The sequence below is a fragment of the Coniophora puteana genome (genome assembly GCF_000271625.1).
Source record: "Coniophora puteana RWD-64-598 SS2 unplaced genomic scaffold CONPUscaffold_10, whole genome shotgun sequence".
Classification (NCBI taxonomy): domain Eukaryota; kingdom Fungi; phylum Basidiomycota; class Agaricomycetes; order Boletales; family Coniophoraceae; genus Coniophora; species Coniophora puteana.
Genome location: NW_006913062.1, coordinates 797,246 through 813,300, shown reverse-complemented (window position 1 = coordinate 813,300; position 16,055 = coordinate 797,246). Strand labels below are relative to the sequence as shown.

Genomic DNA, 16,055 nt, shown 5'->3' with positions numbered 1-16,055 from the left:
AACACCTTGGTATCGCGACGCACATTGCTCAGCACCGACGACACCTGCCCGCCGAGTGCCATAGTCGATAATAAGACATGGTCAAATGTGACCATCAATGGAGGATGGCTCCGCATCGGCTTACGTCGGGTTTGTTGGCTGCCAGAACGCTACAGACCTGTGTACAACGGGCTATCGGTATTCTCTGACCAGGTTGTTCTTCGAATACGAGAAAAACCATGGGACTCGACTCGCTTCAAGTCCATGTTTTTGCAGATCAGGGGAGTGGCAGCGGAGATCCACTATTATGACTGGTAGCACTGTTCTTATTTGTGTGAGTATGTTATGTCTACTGATCGGAATCAGTGGTTGACCATAAAGACAGGCACATACTATATATAATGGCTGTAGGTTTCATGCGACGAAGATGCTGTGATCTAGATTTATATATACATACTCTCCACGGGCATTGAAAACCAACTGAAAACTGTCTCTTTCAAGTTTCTATCGGCAATGGTCGGGAACGATAGGGACAAACTTTCTTTCCTTTGGTCTCGATCCAGCACCTCCCAGTGCTCATTTTCGAGAATGAAAATTCTAAGGTCAGCAAGAAGCCGCCTAAGGAGCACCCTTCTATAGCTAGCATGTTGCATCGCCTCGTTCTGCCCGTGCTCACAATAACCTTCAGAGAATCACACCACAAATGAAATGAGAGACAACATATCGCCAAGCCAGCATCAAGGTACGTATGGGCGCTCGGCAAAGCTACATGAAGCGCTGAAGGTTCGAGGGTGCCATTCACTTCAACAACAAACATCCCTCTGGATAAAAGTCCAAATTATGCCCTAAAAGCACCAGCGCCAGACTCCACGTCGCGCAGCGACAGCTCTTGGACGAGGCGCGACGGGTCGCCGAGCTCGTCCGCGACCTTGCGCAGCTTGAGCGATATGCGGAGCACAATGAGCGTCTCGAGGATGCGCATCGGCGGCTCGACGAGGCACATGAGCCCCGGGCGGGCGACGAAGATGGTTTCGATGGCGACGATGTTGAGTATGGTTAGTCTGTGTTGAGGGGAGATTTTATATTGAGTAGGCAGATATGTCGAGGGGGACACCCGGGGGATGCGAGGAGGGAGGCACGCACGCGTCGATGATGATGTAGTAGCAGACCGAGTCGCAGAAGATGCTCCAGACGAGCTTCGTCCGTCGCATGCGTACTGCCGGTGACAACACGAAGTTGACGGAGGTCCGTGATGCATGAGATACGCCGAGATAAGAAGCTGGGAATTTCGGAGACTTACACAGCTGCACGCATCGCGCGCATTTCATGGTGAAGACGACGAGGTCGTACACCGCGAGATTGGCGAAACCGAGGATACCCGAGCCCCAGGTATTAGTACGATAACGCTGAAAGCAAGTAGCCTCGTGCGCATCATTAAGATGGACGACTGAAGCGGCGGTGGCGGCCGCCGATGAGTGGCCTGCCCTCGAGCACGGACGAAGGGGAAAAGCTCACAATGAGTCGTAAGGGAGATGAGCAAATACGCGACAGCGTGGGTGAGGCAGCTTATCTGGCACGGGGATAGTATCATCCCTGGTTGCTCCACCGGTTAAGACGGGCGGCGACGAGACCACGTACCGCGCAGATGACGTTGACGAATGTACTTGCCCGGCGACTTGAGAAACTGTATAGAGCGTGCGTTCGCAGCGCCATGATGACTGCGTACGAAGGGCGGAGAGTAAGGTTGAGCACGATGGTTGTTTACAGCGGAGATCGACTGCAGGGGCATAGGCACGCACTTGTGATAGGGAAGGCCTGCAATGGAGACATCCACGCGTATAGATTAAAGAGGTAGCGGCAGAGCTAAAAGACGTCATTCCAAAGAGAGCCTATTTCGAAGGCTGAGGGGATTTACCTCGGTGGATAGTCCCACATTGAAGAACACTGACGCGGCAAGTTATATGTCTCGCACATTGAATGATGATGTCTGTTGGCGTACATATTGTGCCCAGGAGAGACTGTGCGGCGGTGCCGTAACGCGCCGTAAGATACAGGAACTTGACCCACGTCAGGCGTCCCTTCTGTATTGGGAGCGAACATCAGCCAGTGAGGGGTTTGGGGACGGCGAAACGAAGCAAGCACGCACCCAGATATACTCGTGCTACATGGCTCATCAACCACTCGTCCTTGGACCCGCAAAACACAGCGAATAGCTTACCTCTCTGAGGTGAGGCACAATGTCAGTAGCTCGCCAAAGTGCCGGACGTACGAATGAACCCACTCCTCGAACGACAGAACCCCGTCGTATACGTATAAGATGGTGAGAGACACTAGATCCCTCCGTAAGCTGCATCCAAAGATACCCTGTACAACGCTAGAATGCAAACTCTACTGACCGAAGGCATACTGTCGAGAACGCCAGATAAGCCTGACGCCAACTTAGAGCCCGGTCGATTCTTCGCAGAGGACTCAAGTGGAGACTTGGTTGTCGGCGATAAATATTAATTCATCTTGCGGCATCAGTAGAGACCTCCCGTCGGACACGACGACTCATAAGTTGAGCCGTACGAGAGAGAAACCAGGAAGCGCTGGTGGGGGTGAGGGCGGGCGTCAAGACGCGACGAGACTACATACACGCAGTGATTTAGCCCACGCTGTCTTCTATCTTGGATGGTGTTGGTTTCAGACAATTTCGTTTATGCTGTCGAGCGAATATAGTTGACGAGCGAAGAGGTCCAACATCAAGGAAAAAGAAGATGTTGTGAAGGTTTATCAGATACTTCTTGTCGATACGCGCCTAAGCTATGCAAAGAATCGTGAGAAGGATCGAGCAGTCCAAGACTCCAAGGAGAGAGAAAGCGCTTGGCAACAGCTGGCAGCCCCTATAATGGCCCTATGTTTGAAATTGACTAGGAACTTTGTAAACAACAGTGTCTAACAGCCTTGTCAAGATCAAAATTTCTATTTGAGAATCACAAGTTCAGGCGCAACAGAAGGGCCTGACAAGGTTTCAGAACATCCTAAACACTTGTTCATGATTTCATGGAGGGACAACATGGCAATATTCCGACCACCGTACGCGTTTTGCACGAAACTAGGGTTTGTGGACGGCACATATGATACGTCCAACAATGCCAAGTCTGACTTTCGTGTTTTCTTCTCAAAGTATCTTGTTCTCTTGTCAGGCTAAGAACAACTCCTATTATGCTGGTGAGCGGGACCATTTATCAGATGCTTCCGGCCAACACGTATGAGGACAACACACAGATTCCGCGTCCGCTCGCTCTCGACGGATTCAATGCGCCTCAGGGTGTGCCGTCGGGTGGCTGAAATCGACATCCACCCATATGTTTTTAGTGCCTCGGCTTGTGTGGGTATGCTCTGCTATGTTAGTACTTTCTCGCCGTATGGCTCTTCTGTTCTTGTCCTTATCTAACAAGTGGAGGCGCTGTGGCCACCTGGGCGCTCCGGTGCCGAGAACGTCGTGGCTGGTCGGGCCTGGCTGCTGTCGACATGTCTGGCTGTGTTCCTTGGGATTCTCAGCGCGCGAGTCGTCTATTTCCGGCAGTGCATGTCTCCGACGGTCTCCCATCTCCCGACGGCCTGGCAACGAACATTGACAGGTCGGATAGCACGCATCGGTGAATCCAAGAATGCCACCACGGACACTGTAATAGCATTCGAGGGCCCTTGTTGACCTCATCCATCCACTCTTCCCTCCCAATACCCTTCTGCAAGTTTCAAACCACATCTGGCTCAGCGAGACAGCATGGACGTTCTCGACAAGTTCCCGGTGAACATCAAAACAGTCCTCGTTCTCGTGGGCTCGTACTACTTCCTCAAGTTCTTACGGAACTCATGGATGTACTTCAGAATGGTATCCGGGATTCAGTGAGTCTTCCAACGCGCCGTGTTCTGCACGTCCCCTGGCTAACAGAGGCGGGTAAGCTACCTCCCCGGGTACCGACTCCTCATCGACTCGGGCTCCCTCATGGGAAATATCGTACCCCAAATAAGAGGCATCTCCCTCGGGCAGGATCACCTCTGGAAGATGAAGCATACGAGTGCGTCGTCCTGGCCACCTTCGCCTTCACACAATTCCATGACCTTGATTGCATTTATGCAGCGTTCGAGAAGCACGGTCTTGATATCGTTTCCTCTGTGAGTTGACTTTGTGTGCACAGCATACATCCATACCGAATACAACCCTCCTTCTACCTGTAGATTGGCTTCTTCCCCAAAGCACGCGCAAGTCTGTGGGTGGCTGACGCCATGGTCATCAAGGTGCGTTGCATTGATCCTCGCTCTGAGCCTCTGGCCAGGCTTTGACACAGCGGACGTTCGCACGTGATTATTCAGGACATGGTCTGGTCGCGCAGGTTCCCCAAGCCTCTCTTCCAGTACAAGATCCTGACCTTCTTCGGCGAGAATATCGTTGTCTCTGAAGGCGAGGAATGGAAACGGTACCGCAAGATTGTCGCCCCCGCATTTTCGGAGGTACGTCATCAGCTTGTTACGCGGTGATCGACATTGTGAACGCGGTTTTGCTCAATCGCTCTTGTAGCGCAACAACAGACTAGTATGGGATGAGACAACACGGATCATGCTGGACTTGTTTGATAATGAGTGGAAGGGGAAGCAGGAGGTCGCGGTAGATCACGGTGTAGACCTTACTCTTCCGGTGCGTCTTGTTCCTTGATGGACCTTACCATTGTGGAACGTTGACAATGCCCCTCTAGCTCGCGCTTTTCATAATTGGCGCTGCAGGTCAGGATATAGCTTCATATCGGGGTGCATACATCCTGACTTTGTGGTGTGTAGGCTTCGGACGCCAGATCTCTTGGGCAGAGGACGCCATCGTGCCCCCAGGACACCAAATGACCTTCAAAGAAGCCCTGCACTTCGTCACGCAAAACCTCGTCATCAAGCTCACCGTACCCAAATTCGCACTCGGATGGACGAAGGTGTTTCGCCAAACGCGTCTTGCATTTGAGGAGCTCCATGTGAGTTCATCGGTCGACACTTATGGCCTTTCACTGATCATGGTCTCTAAATCTACAGCAATACCTCGACGAGATGATCAAGGAGCGTCGGTCTTCTGAGAAGTCCACGGAGACGCACGACTTGTTCAGCAGTTTGCTCAAAGCGAACGAGGACGACGGCGTGCGCGAGGGCGAAGTGAAGTTGTCGAACAGCGAACTGATAGGGAACATCTTCATCTTTTTGGTTGCTGGACATGAGGTGCGTTCTGGGTCCCGTCACACTTTTCGAACCTGGGCTGAACTCCACACGCAGACTACGGCCCACTCCCTCTCTTTCGCACTCGCCATGTTGGCACTCTACCCTGATGTCCAAGAAAAGCTCTATCAGCACATTAGCAGTGTGCTTCCCGATAGGCGCATACCGGTATGTTTTACTCAGGTTCGACGGTATTGGGCTAACCATGAGCCATCCCACAGACGTATGACGACATGCCTCAGCTGACTTACTCCCTCGCGTATGTACCTCCCCAATCTCCATCCTTATCGCTGACCGTGCTCAGACGCTTCCACGTCTCCCATCGTCGCTGATGCAGCACATTCAACGAGTCCCTGCGGATGTTCTCCCCCGTGACTGCCGTGCCCAAGCAGAGTAACCAGGACACCACCCTCGTTGTGACGGACACAAACGGCGAGAAGCGCACGATCAACGTCCCCAAAGATACGATCCTCAACCTTGACATGCCGGGGGTGCACTACAACCGTGCGTACCGAAACCTATCGCTGCAAGCGCCCACACATACTAACACACGATCACATATATATGCGATACAGCCAAGTACTGGGAAGACCCGCACACGTTTAACCCCGAGCGCTTCCTGGGCGAGTGGAACAGGGACGCGTTCATCCCGTTCAGCGCGGGCTACCGCGCGTGCGTGGGGCGCAAGTTCTCCGAGGCGGAGGGCACGGCTGTGCTGACGCTCCTCATCTCGCGCTATCGCGTCGAGATCAAGGACGAGCCGCAGTTCGCGCACGAGACGTGGGAGCAGCGCAAGGAGCGCGTGCTCAGGGCGGAGTCGAGGGTCACTCTTGCGTGCGTTTACCTTTGTTGTTGTGCTTGTGCTATTGTGAGCTCCGGACTGATGTTGATTTGGTTGGATGCAGGCCGGTTCGCGTGCCGCTTGTGTTCAAGAAGCGAGACTGAGGGGTGTGGATGGCAGAGGGTGGATGGGTATGAACGGTGATATATTCGAACGGGATACCGATATACGGTTATACTGAACATGCGTGATACACAGACTATGGGATTCCTTAATATACATCTGGGCATGAAACTTCAATATCGCGACAGCCAACGTCCCCAGGAGAGTCAAGTAGCGGAGTCTTGCAAATATACTTTGCTTTTACTTGGGCATGTTGACGACAATGCGTCCCGCAATCTTGCCTGCGTCCAAGTCCTCGTAGATACTAAGAGAGGGCCATCAATTCGACCGAAAAAGAGGGACAGGGGGAGACTACGCACTCGCTAAGCTCCGACAGCTGCTTCACCGCAAACACGACCTTGACCTTGCCCTGTGCGGCCAGCTCGAGCGCCTCGACCGCGTCCTGGCGGTTGCCGACGTACGAGCCCCTGATCGTGATGCTCTTGAGCACGGTCCAGAAGATGGACGACTCGAGCTTGGCGTGCCCGGGCAGGCCGACGGCCATGAGCGTGCCGCCGTGGCGCAGGTAGTCGACCGCCTGCTGGTAGCCCGTCGCGCTCGCGGAGGTGACGACGGCGACGTGCGGGCCGAGGCCGCCCGTCGCGTCCTGCACGGCCTTCACGATGTCCGTGGTCTCTTTGAAGTCGATCCACTTTTCAGCGCCGAGCGACTCGACGAGTTTCTTTTTCTCTGCGCCGGTGTCTGCATAGTACATGGACGGATTTGTGAGTTTGACTCTCGTGGTGAATTGTAAGGGTGTGGGTAGACGCACCGATGGCGATGACGCGGAGGCCCATGTTGGCAGCATATTGGATGGCTGGAAGACGTTTTCTGTCAGCCGGATGGCAAATTAGGGGCTACAGAACACTAACCGAGATGGCCGAGTCCACCGCCGGCACCGGGGAGCACAACCCATTGACCGGCGCGGGCGCCGCTGTACTTGAGCGCGCGGTAGACGGTCACGCCCTACATAAACGTCGGTGTCAGATGAATGACGTCATGGATATAAAGCAACGCACGGCGCAAAGAATGGACGCTGCTGCATCGCTGGGTAGCTCGTCGGGGATGGGCGTGACGTGGTGCACATAAGACACGACGTATTGCGCGAACGTGCCGTCGACGGTGAAACCGCTCAGCTTCTGGTTAGGGCAGCCTGTCACAACGAAAAAAAAACCCCATGTCAGCGTCCATCCCCGTAAACCCCTATACCACACGAGCAAACCCACTCTGCTCCAGCCCGTTCCGGCACTGCTCGCAGTCGAGGCACGAGTACGCAAGCCACTTGATCCCAACGCGCTGGCCGATCTTGATCGGCGCGTTCGGCGTGCCCTCCGCGATGGCGACGACCTCGCCGACGCCCTCGTGCCCGCCGATGAGCGGCGTCTTGGGCGACAGCGGCCAGTCGTTCTTGCGCGCGTGCAGATCGGTGTGGCACACGCCCGTGGAGAGGATGTGCACGAGGCACTCGCCCGGCTTGAGCTCAGACGGCTGTACGACAGGGTGGTCCGTCCGCACCTCGAGCGGCGCGTCGGACGAGGTGACGATGGCGGCAGTTTGGGTCTTGGGGATGTTAGGGGACATGGTGGATGGTGTGCGAGATGGTGGTAGGAGCTCTCGAGTTGCTGGGTGGCGTAAGGGGTGAAAGGAGGTCGAACAGGAGCGATGGGGATAGCTCGACGCGAACTTGCCTGAGCCTTTTATGCCTCTCGGGAGGTCGAGGAAGGAAGGCGTCCGAGTTGAGCTGAGTTCGCGAGGTTCGCCGAATGAGTCTGGGGTATGTGGGGCAGCTGACGACCTCCATAGGTAGGAGTGGCATAGAAATCGACTGATCCCATGGTATGAACGTCTCTGCGGGTCTCGGATCGGCTGACCATAGGTACTGTATCTGGATTGACAGCGAAAGAATTGAAGCGCAGCAGTCTGTACTGCCATCGAGGGGCTGGATTCTATCGAATGGATGCCTGGTACCTGCTGCACAAAGTCGACAAGCTGATCCAAAGGCGGTCTTTACGTTGCTCAAGAGGTCATTGTAGTGTCAGAGTTATTGCAAACCTTGCGACAGAGTTCGACGAAGTATGCAGCTAACTTTGATCCGAAAGAGCTATGTTTGAGCGAGAAGCTAGACATAGCCCAGCGAACATGTTCTAGGCGGCGCGATAAGATGTGCGGTCTGTCGGGGCCAGGCCGGGCAAACGTTTTTTGCGGAGTGCCGAGTCGCGCGGTGTGGGGTAGTGTACAGTTGCCAAAGACAGAGGGCGAGAAAGAGTCGAAGAAAGAGGAAAGTGTACGGAATGGCCCACTCGTCCGCGGGATTCCGAGACGTGCTCGGATGCCCGCTGAACTGAACACCGCCGAGCACGGGGTGAACTAGAGTGCTTACTCCAACGTAAACCTGTCAGAATGTGGTCGAGCAGGTTTATCACGGTCTTCTTGAGCACCAAACTTGTAACCAAGATGCAACGGTCGGTGCCCCGCTGTCAACCCAGTGAGAACGCCCAAGGGAATGTTTGTCAAGAGACAGCGACGGCATTTTTTCGACAACATACTAGTTCCACCCTACTTGACCGATGACGGGAACGCGGAGGCGACATGACTAAAGACCACTTCAGCTCTGCATATCTATCGTGCAAATTCTGTTGTCGCACCTTCTCTTGTCAGACAACGAAGACCCAGCAGTAAGGTATCAATCACTCCATCATACCGGGAGCGCACTGAAGCTCGTGGGTTCAGAAAACCAAGCCGCACGCCCGGCGGCGGGTCAGCCTTGACCCACCATGCCTTGACTTCGGCGAACAAACGTGCCAATAGTCTGAAGGCAGAACCACCGCCAGCCTGAGCCGGGTTTTGGTTCGCATGTTCGCTCCGGCCTAAAGGTTCTACTTACTTCGACATCGATGTCGTCGGCCGCCGTCTCGGGAATTCGTCCAAGGTACCGACGCAAGCTATGTTGGAAGCACCTGGACCGTCGGGACCTGCATCTGCGGGGAAGTGAAATGGGACCCTCGAACCTTGAGCGCTTCACGCCGAGCGAACCTGTACCTTGATAATGCTGACTTGATGACATGTTGTCCGAGCCGAGCAGCCATTCAGCTGTCTGCCATTTCATCGGTGGTCTGATTCTCTGAAGCTTATTGTGAGCATGGGTAGAACAAGGCGATGCGTACCTCGCAGCGCTGTGCTGCTAACATTAACTTTACCTCTAGAACGCCGCTCCTCTACATATTGTGCGGCTTCTCGCTGTCTTCTAAACTTTCGCTGATCATTATATTAATCCTCACCGATAGCGAGGACTAAGCCGCGCAACGCGTGTCGGTCGAGACATTTTAGGCTGGCATTGGAGAAGCCGCTTGAAGAGAGTACTAAGGACAGAGAAGAAGGACACATCGGCCCGCCTTGTTTGATAGGCGCCGTGATGTGGCGGTGCGTAAATTTTGACTACGTTTCTGTCCGTCTCTATACAGCATTCTGATACATAAATCCTCTCGCCAGCGTCTGTTCATCGTCCCCCTCATCTGAAGCACACCACAAGATGGCGGCACAAGGTACGTTTGCATGTCTGTCTATACAGCGTGATCTCATATGGCTGTGGTCGTATACCTGGAACCCAGGTTCACAGGGAGACGACGATGTATGGCGGAGGCTCGCGAACGAGATTTCTCGAGGAGCCGAGTACGATTCCCACGAACGCCGCCCTTTTTCCCAATGTCTTCCGGAAACCCGCGTTGAGCTCTTAGACACGCTAGAGGCGTCTTTAATACAGCAGGATAACAAGCTGGTTTGGCTCTTCGGAGGCTCTGGTTCGGGCAAGTCCAGTGCCGCCTACTCTACCGCAGAACGCCTTCGTAGCAAAGACCAGCTAGCGGCAACATTCTTTTTCTCGCGCAAGGATGTTTTCAGGAGCAGTGCTGACCGTGTCTTTCTCACCATCGCGTATCAAATAGGCCTACTTCACCACCGTGCTAGGAGTGCTATTGCAAAGGCGATTAAGCACGACCCTGACTTGCTCTCCCCCCAGAAGTCTCGCCGCGAGCAATTCAACAAATTAGTCGCTACTCCGCTGAGAGAACTTCAGTATGTATGGTGTACAAAGAGGGCAATGGTCTTCGATGCCGCCGACGAAGGGGAGACAGTTCAGGGCGATCAAATTGGGGACTTGGTCTACTTGCTAATCGGCTTCTAGACGATCCAACTATCCCTATCTCCAGCATCCTTTGTACGAGTAGGACAACTTCTCATTTACAAGCCTTGACAAAACGCCAAGACATCATCGGTCTCGTCACGCCTCTTCACATTGAGGCTTTTGATGCCACCGAGGATATTAAGCTGTACCTCCGCTGCACCTTTCACGAAATCTATCACTTGCGAGACCTCGAGTTTGTGCATTCTCTACCATGGCCTACCGACCATATTCTCAGCTCGCTGGTGGATCGGATTAAAGGACACTTCATTGTAGCTGCGACAATTTGTCGACTCGTCCGTGACGCATCGGATCCTACCAACTGCCTGAGCGTAATCTCAAGCATATACACGGGCGAAATCGATTCCCTGGACCTCACTTTGGGCAGCGTTGATTCAGTCTATCACTATATCATTGCTAGTTGTGACCCTCAGGATCAGCACTCTGGCGTCCTCTGTCTGTCGGACATCATTTCACTTGCTAGTCCCCTCTCTTTATCCGACATCTGTAAACTATTCGCTGCGGACATTCGGAAGCGCGTTGCCCATCTTTCAGCCATCGTCTATATTCCACCCATGGATTCACCCAACTCTGTTCAAATATACCACACTTCCCTTCGCGATTATCTCTCGACCAGTTCTCGGTCTGGGAACTTCCACGTTGACCCTGCAGAATCTCATCGCCGGCTGACCGGTTTCTGTCTAAGGCTCATGCGCAGAGAGTTGAAAAGGGATATTTGCGGATTGAACGATCCGTCTAGGGCACACGTTGAGATACCTGAATTCGAGCGCAAACGCGAGGCGGCGATCTCCGGCGCCCTGCGCTATGCGTGTCTCTACTGGCCTTATCACCTCGAAAGGATGGGCCAGAGCTCCGAGAACCAAGTGCTTCTAGTCCATTTTTTGCAGGAACAGCTACTTCTCTTTATAGAAGCCTTGTCTCTGATGGGGTGCCTTGATCTAGCCGCGATTCGCCTCACTGATGCATCGAGAGTAGTCTCGGTCCGTGGGATCGTTTTTCTCAATTTGACTGTTTTATTGATAAGTGTTCCAGATGTGGGGCTCCTCTCATGAGCGAGACGCTGTACTCGAACTCTTATACGATGCCTGGCGGTTAGTTTCACAGTTCTTTGAGCCTATCAGGGACTCGGCCCTGCATCTTTACGAATCTGCGCTTCCCATGTGTCCTCTCGATACTCGGATTCGGCGCACATATCAAGGAGTGCTTGCGGGCAGTGCTGTTCTCATCAAACATGGCATCGATGACCGTTGGGATAGCGTCTTGCGCACAATAAACATGGCGGTTGAGACGGGTGTCACAAGATCTGTTGCTAACAGTAAAATGTCCCCAGACGGCGGCCTGCTGGTGACGGTTTCTGGCGACGGCGACGTCGAGCTTTGGGATCATCTCACGGGTCTTTTACTTGGTTCTTACCACCACAATTCTGATCGCATTCAAGCAATTGCGTTCTCTCATACCGGATTGACGCTAGCATGCTCTTTGAGCCGAGGTGGAATCAGCTTGTGGGAGCCTCGTACAAACAAGGCTACCGATCTTTTGATTGACAAAGACATCGATTGCTTCACTGACGTCTGGAGCTGTGTATGTACATTTGCTCCTGACGATATCTTGGTTGCACACGGGGTTAACAGCTGCCATGATGACGAAGCATCGAGAATTTATTTGTTCGACATGACTGGGGGGTCTTGGTCTCGTCGCTCGTCGTCTATCCACCTTCATCGGGAGTGTCTAATCGAGGACCTTGCTATTTCGCGATCAGGTCTGATCCTGATTACATCCCATGGCTGGAAAGATAGAGTGTACATTCTCGACGTTCGAGATCATTATATCTCTCGGCTTGTTCAATGTCCCGGACCTACTTGCTGGCATTCCTTCTCACCTGATGCAGAGTACATATTCCATGTCTGGAACTCAGCTCAGCTCGGTCAGCGTCGTGTGGGATATGCTGCTCTGAAAGATCACCGCAACTCTCCATCTACGATTCTCGAAGCCCGCAATGCAGAGCCCATCGAGTTCCCGGTCAACAAGGGTTTGCATGCTTTTCTGTCGGACAACTATATATTCTCTCGGGACAGAACGATCAAACACCTCCACGAATTTGGGAATCATTTCTCAGCGATAGCCACCAGTCCAAAGGAAGTAGCCATCGTTGACTTGTCCTTGCTTCATAAGTGGTCAAAGCAACAACGCGACGTTGATTGTCAGCAAATGAACCAGTCAGCTGTCGTTTTCCAGGTCCTCTGCTGTCGGCCAGACATAAAACAAGCGATTGTCGGAAGCTTTGGAAACAAACATACAGCCATCCACCAAAACATCGATGCATCAACAGGCTGGCAATTAACCTGCATGTCTTTTACGTTCTCCTTGCCCACCTCAGCCCAAATCGACAACTTCTGCACCTCACGAGACATGACCACGCTTGCCTACTTGGATGAAAAGGAGCTCGAGTTTCATTTATACAACCTTGCCGACGGACGCTCGATCAGTGACATAGCGTTTGATAGTGCGGCCACTGCCGTACGAAGTACGAAGTAGACCAACGGCGCAGCAATTCTCTCCGCGGTCCACCTATCTGTGTTTCGCCAACAACCACAATCTCTGGATCTGGCGGTCTTCCGATACGCGTTCGATAGCACCCGTAGAAACAACTCAGGATTATGGGCGTCGCGGAACCTTTGCGGCCGTGCGAAGCTGCAACTCCTTCTCGTTTTCCGATGACGAAACCAGACTGGCTGTGGTGTCGGCCCACGTTGGGTTTCAAATCGACATTTTCTCGCTCGGGGAGATAATAACCAAAGTCCACACCGTCTTTGCTGAGGAACCGCTCCGAAGGGCTGCACCCAGAGACGTGCAATTGGTATTACCTGCGCAGTATTCTCGCCGTGACACGGTATCCGATGCACCGTATGACCTCCAAGTTCTGGTCAACTGCCGACCTGCAGGGACGTTTCAGATGTGGCATTGTGGCTTAGATCCGACTTCAGACCTTGATAACGCTCAACCATCATCTCGGGAAATAGACATAAGTGGATCAAGGAAGATCTTCGTCCGGAGTTCGCCTCATATGAAGAGATTGCAAAGCTGCGAAAGCGCCTATGATTCGTGGGGATCTACCTCAAATTTTAACTCGCAGGTTATAGATGTCAAGAGGCCAACAGCGACGCGCGAGTCATCCGCAATGTTGCCCAGCCATGCTTCGGGGTCGCAGCAGACATTACTGACAGTTGATGTAACTTGCTCGCCGAAGGCTATAGTCGACACTCAGACATGGTCAAACGTAACCATCGACGGAGGATGGCTCCGCATCGGTTCCCGTCGAGTTTGTTGGCTGCCTGAGCGCTACAGGCCGGTGGATAACGGTTTATCTGTGTTCGCTGATCAGGTTATTCTTCAAATACGAGAAACACCAGGAGATCGGACTCGCTTCAAGTCCTTGTGTCTGCAGATCAAGGGAGCTGCAGCGGATATCCACTATTACGACTGGTAACGTTGTCAGCGCTTGTCGTGAGTGCATTTCGTTTACAGTTCGCAGCAAAACATTGACCATGAAACGGTGGGGACATAGGGACCGGAGCGACGAGAAGGAGGTCCAGAGGGCGTTGACGCCTTGAGTACTGATCAAAGCTCGTTGAACTAATGCGTTTCGAACGCTGCCTCCTAAGAGTGACACTGGATCTTCAGACAGTCACGGATAATGACATAGAGTTCGTTGATATGGATATCTGGGTGATGTCCAAGTTCAATAGATAACTAAATGTCTAGTGCAAGTGATGCAGGCGGAAACCTGACCGAACGTTCAAGGTAACGTCGCGACCGACCCTCAACTAAAGGGCGAGGAGAAGCTGACATAAGGATCTTCGCCGTTGACAACGAGTCGCTCCCGCCCTTGGCTGGCGCCGAAACGAGCGCCGAACTCTTGGAAGGATCGCAAAATTAGTAAAGGATGTCTGACAGGGGTAGGGGAACGTACAAGCACGATGGCAATTGCAGCGACAATTAGCCTAGCTACCCACCGAATGACCGCACGTAATTTCCCGATCATGCCGGATCGTCCTCAGTACTCCGGCGCTGGTATGGATTTCACGACCTCGCGCGTTGCCCGCATTCCTACAACTGAAGAGGCGCTCCAGAAACTCGCCGAGCGCGGCAGGGTCAGGGACCATAGCGTGCCAGGAGCCTTGGTAACTATTCTCCACCATGAAGACACGACTCTAGAGGGATGAAAGGGCGGTGATACATCTAAAAGGTAGTGACGATAGTTTTGAGCAGTGCTAGGAAATGATAACAATGGGGAAGCACGGATGACGTACATGACCCAGTCGCAAACGCCAGTACCTGGGGCCAGGCATAATGTTCTCTCTCTGATCATCCCGCGAGGTGTTGCGTCTCCGTGCCCTCAGTGTTCCATCTCATACCTTCTCTCCTACTCATATCCTTGTTCATCCGCTAAGTAGCACCGTAGCGCGCATGTCCATGTCCATGTCCATGTCATAGACAGCACGACATACATTGTCGGGGGCCTGGTTTGTAGGGCGGAAGGGACGCATAATGACGCGTTTGCCAGTGGTCTTGGAGTAGCGGTGGGTCTTGACGGGGATGATGGCTAAGAGAGTGGTTGGGAAGAATCGATGTTTCCGTTAGCGCTACTGTAGAGACATCAAAGACGAGGAGAAAGTCGCGCGCTTGTCCAGGCCGTCTTCCGCTCTCATTCCGAACCATCACCTCGCCGCAGTCTCTTGCTTGTTTCTTGTTGGTTTCCTGTAGGTATCATCATCTAACCAAAAGGCACCCAATAATGCTGGCACGCAGTAGATCGCAGCAACTTCTAGCACATGCAACACATTCTTTGTGGGATCTACTTCTCACCATACCTGTTTCCTCTCTAGGCCATGACGGGAGACCCAGGAACCAATAGCTTGCTGTGACGAAAGCGGAGCAGTTCGACCTCCCGAGTCTTGTCTGACGGCGCGCAATCTCTAAATCTTCTACAAGCCCTGCGGATCCATCACAGCGGAACACCGGCGAGATTCATCTGGTATATAATACAATAACTTCCTCGCCTTCCGTGCGCCCCTCGAGGACAACCCACCACGCTCCACCCCCCCCCCTCTCTCTTCTCCCTGACACCATGCTCCTCACAATGAGCACCCCCAACCCGCGCTCAGCGGCATTCACGAACGACCAGGGTCAGGCCCTCTTCAAATGCGAGACACCCTCCACCGCGGGGCACAAGACCACGCGGATATACAAGATCGCGCCGAACGCGGACGCGGACGACATGCGCGATCGTTTTGTGCTGTTCGCCGAGATCGAGTGGCACGTCCTCGCCCCGTCGCGGTTCCGTTTCGACGGCAAGGAGGTCACCGCGAAGGAGTACATGCATGGACCGAAGATCGGGATTGGGTGGTGAGTCGGATTGTGTACCGTGTCCTTCTTTATAAATATAGACTGCTTGAGCTATCTGACGCTGCAGGCACCGATGCTTCACTGGGCCTGATGGAAAGCCGTACAGGTGGGAGGCGGACATCAAGGCGTGGATATGCAAGGTCTGCCTGTTGGTTCTCTCCTCCCGATTCACTGCCTGATGATTGTGACCATTCGCAATCACGCACGGCTGACGCTCGACGACGGGATGAAAAGCTTGATCGCCAAGTCCCAGCGCTCGGGCAAGGGAGCCGATAGGGAAGGCACAGCACG

The 16,055-nt window shown here is 53.4% G+C and overlaps 6 protein-coding genes across 6 annotated transcripts in view; 4 read left to right on the top strand and 2 right to left on the bottom strand.

The window, feature by feature from the left end:
- Window positions 1-1,494: 1,494 nt before the first annotated feature.
- Window positions 1,495-2,332, bottom strand: CONPUDRAFT_167382 (uncharacterized protein; the record flags this gene model as incomplete). The annotated part of the gene is made up of 7 exons (XM_007773218.1): window positions 1,495-1,549; window positions 1,618-1,697; window positions 1,779-1,842; window positions 1,895-1,923; window positions 1,979-2,060; window positions 2,126-2,140; window positions 2,198-2,332. Coding segments are annotated over 7 exons (459 nt in total), but the record flags the coding sequence as incomplete, so codon positions are not given.
- A 1,638-nt stretch (window positions 2,333-3,970) lies between these two features.
- Window positions 3,971-6,162, top strand: CONPUDRAFT_91812 (614 534 cytochrome P450; the record flags this gene model as incomplete). Its single annotated transcript, XM_007773217.1, has 13 exons — window positions 3,971-4,043; window positions 4,106-4,140; window positions 4,204-4,263; window positions 4,339-4,476; window positions 4,544-4,660; window positions 4,719-4,746; window positions 4,801-4,982; window positions 5,041-5,220; window positions 5,275-5,385; window positions 5,439-5,476; window positions 5,555-5,721; window positions 5,793-6,051; window positions 6,123-6,162. The coding sequence occupies 13 exons, from the start codon at window positions 3,971-3,973 to the stop codon at window positions 6,160-6,162; spliced, it is 1,428 nt and encodes a 475-aa protein (XP_007771407.1).
- A 199-nt stretch (window positions 6,163-6,361) lies between these two features.
- CONPUDRAFT_60873 (GroES-like protein) lies at window positions 6,362-7,741 on the bottom strand (the record flags this gene model as incomplete). The annotated part of the gene is made up of 6 exons (XM_007772939.1): window positions 6,362-6,425; window positions 6,481-6,862; window positions 6,933-6,977; window positions 7,033-7,126; window positions 7,180-7,313; window positions 7,387-7,741. The coding sequence occupies 6 exons, from the start codon at window positions 7,739-7,741 to the stop codon at window positions 6,362-6,364; spliced, it is 1,074 nt and encodes a 357-aa protein (XP_007771129.1).
- A 1,784-nt stretch (window positions 7,742-9,525) lies between these two features.
- CONPUDRAFT_167380 (uncharacterized protein) lies at window positions 9,526-12,893 on the top strand (the record flags this gene model as incomplete). Its single annotated transcript, XM_007773216.1, has 7 exons — window positions 9,526-9,580; window positions 9,650-9,702; window positions 9,769-10,231; window positions 10,366-11,338; window positions 11,391-11,763; window positions 12,247-12,387; window positions 12,736-12,893. The coding sequence occupies exons 1-7, from the start codon at window positions 9,573-9,575 to the stop codon at window positions 12,891-12,893; spliced, it is 2,169 nt and encodes a 722-aa protein (XP_007771406.1). The 5' UTR covers window positions 9,526-9,572.
- Window positions 12,894-14,121: 1,228 nt separating this feature from the next.
- CONPUDRAFT_83796 (uncharacterized protein) lies at window positions 14,122-15,046 on the top strand. Its single transcript, XM_007773215.1, has 3 exons — window positions 14,122-14,273; window positions 14,329-14,597; window positions 14,669-15,046. The coding sequence occupies exon 2, from the start codon at window positions 14,336-14,338 to the stop codon at window positions 14,579-14,581; it is 246 nt and encodes an 81-aa protein (XP_007771405.1). The 5' UTR covers window positions 14,122-14,273; window positions 14,329-14,335; the 3' UTR covers window positions 14,582-14,597; window positions 14,669-15,046.
- Window positions 15,047-15,486: 440 nt separating this feature from the next.
- CONPUDRAFT_60585 (uncharacterized protein) overlaps window positions 15,487-16,055 on the top strand; it is a gene marked incomplete at both ends in the record, with an annotated part of 1,663 nt that continues 1,094 nt past the window's right edge. The window contains 2 exons of the mRNA XM_007772919.1: window positions 15,487-15,764; window positions 15,832-15,891. Of these exons, the coding sequence (XP_007771109.1) occupies window positions 15,487-15,764; window positions 15,832-15,891 (338 nt within the window). The remainder of the gene's footprint in view (window positions 15,765-15,831; window positions 15,892-16,055) is intronic.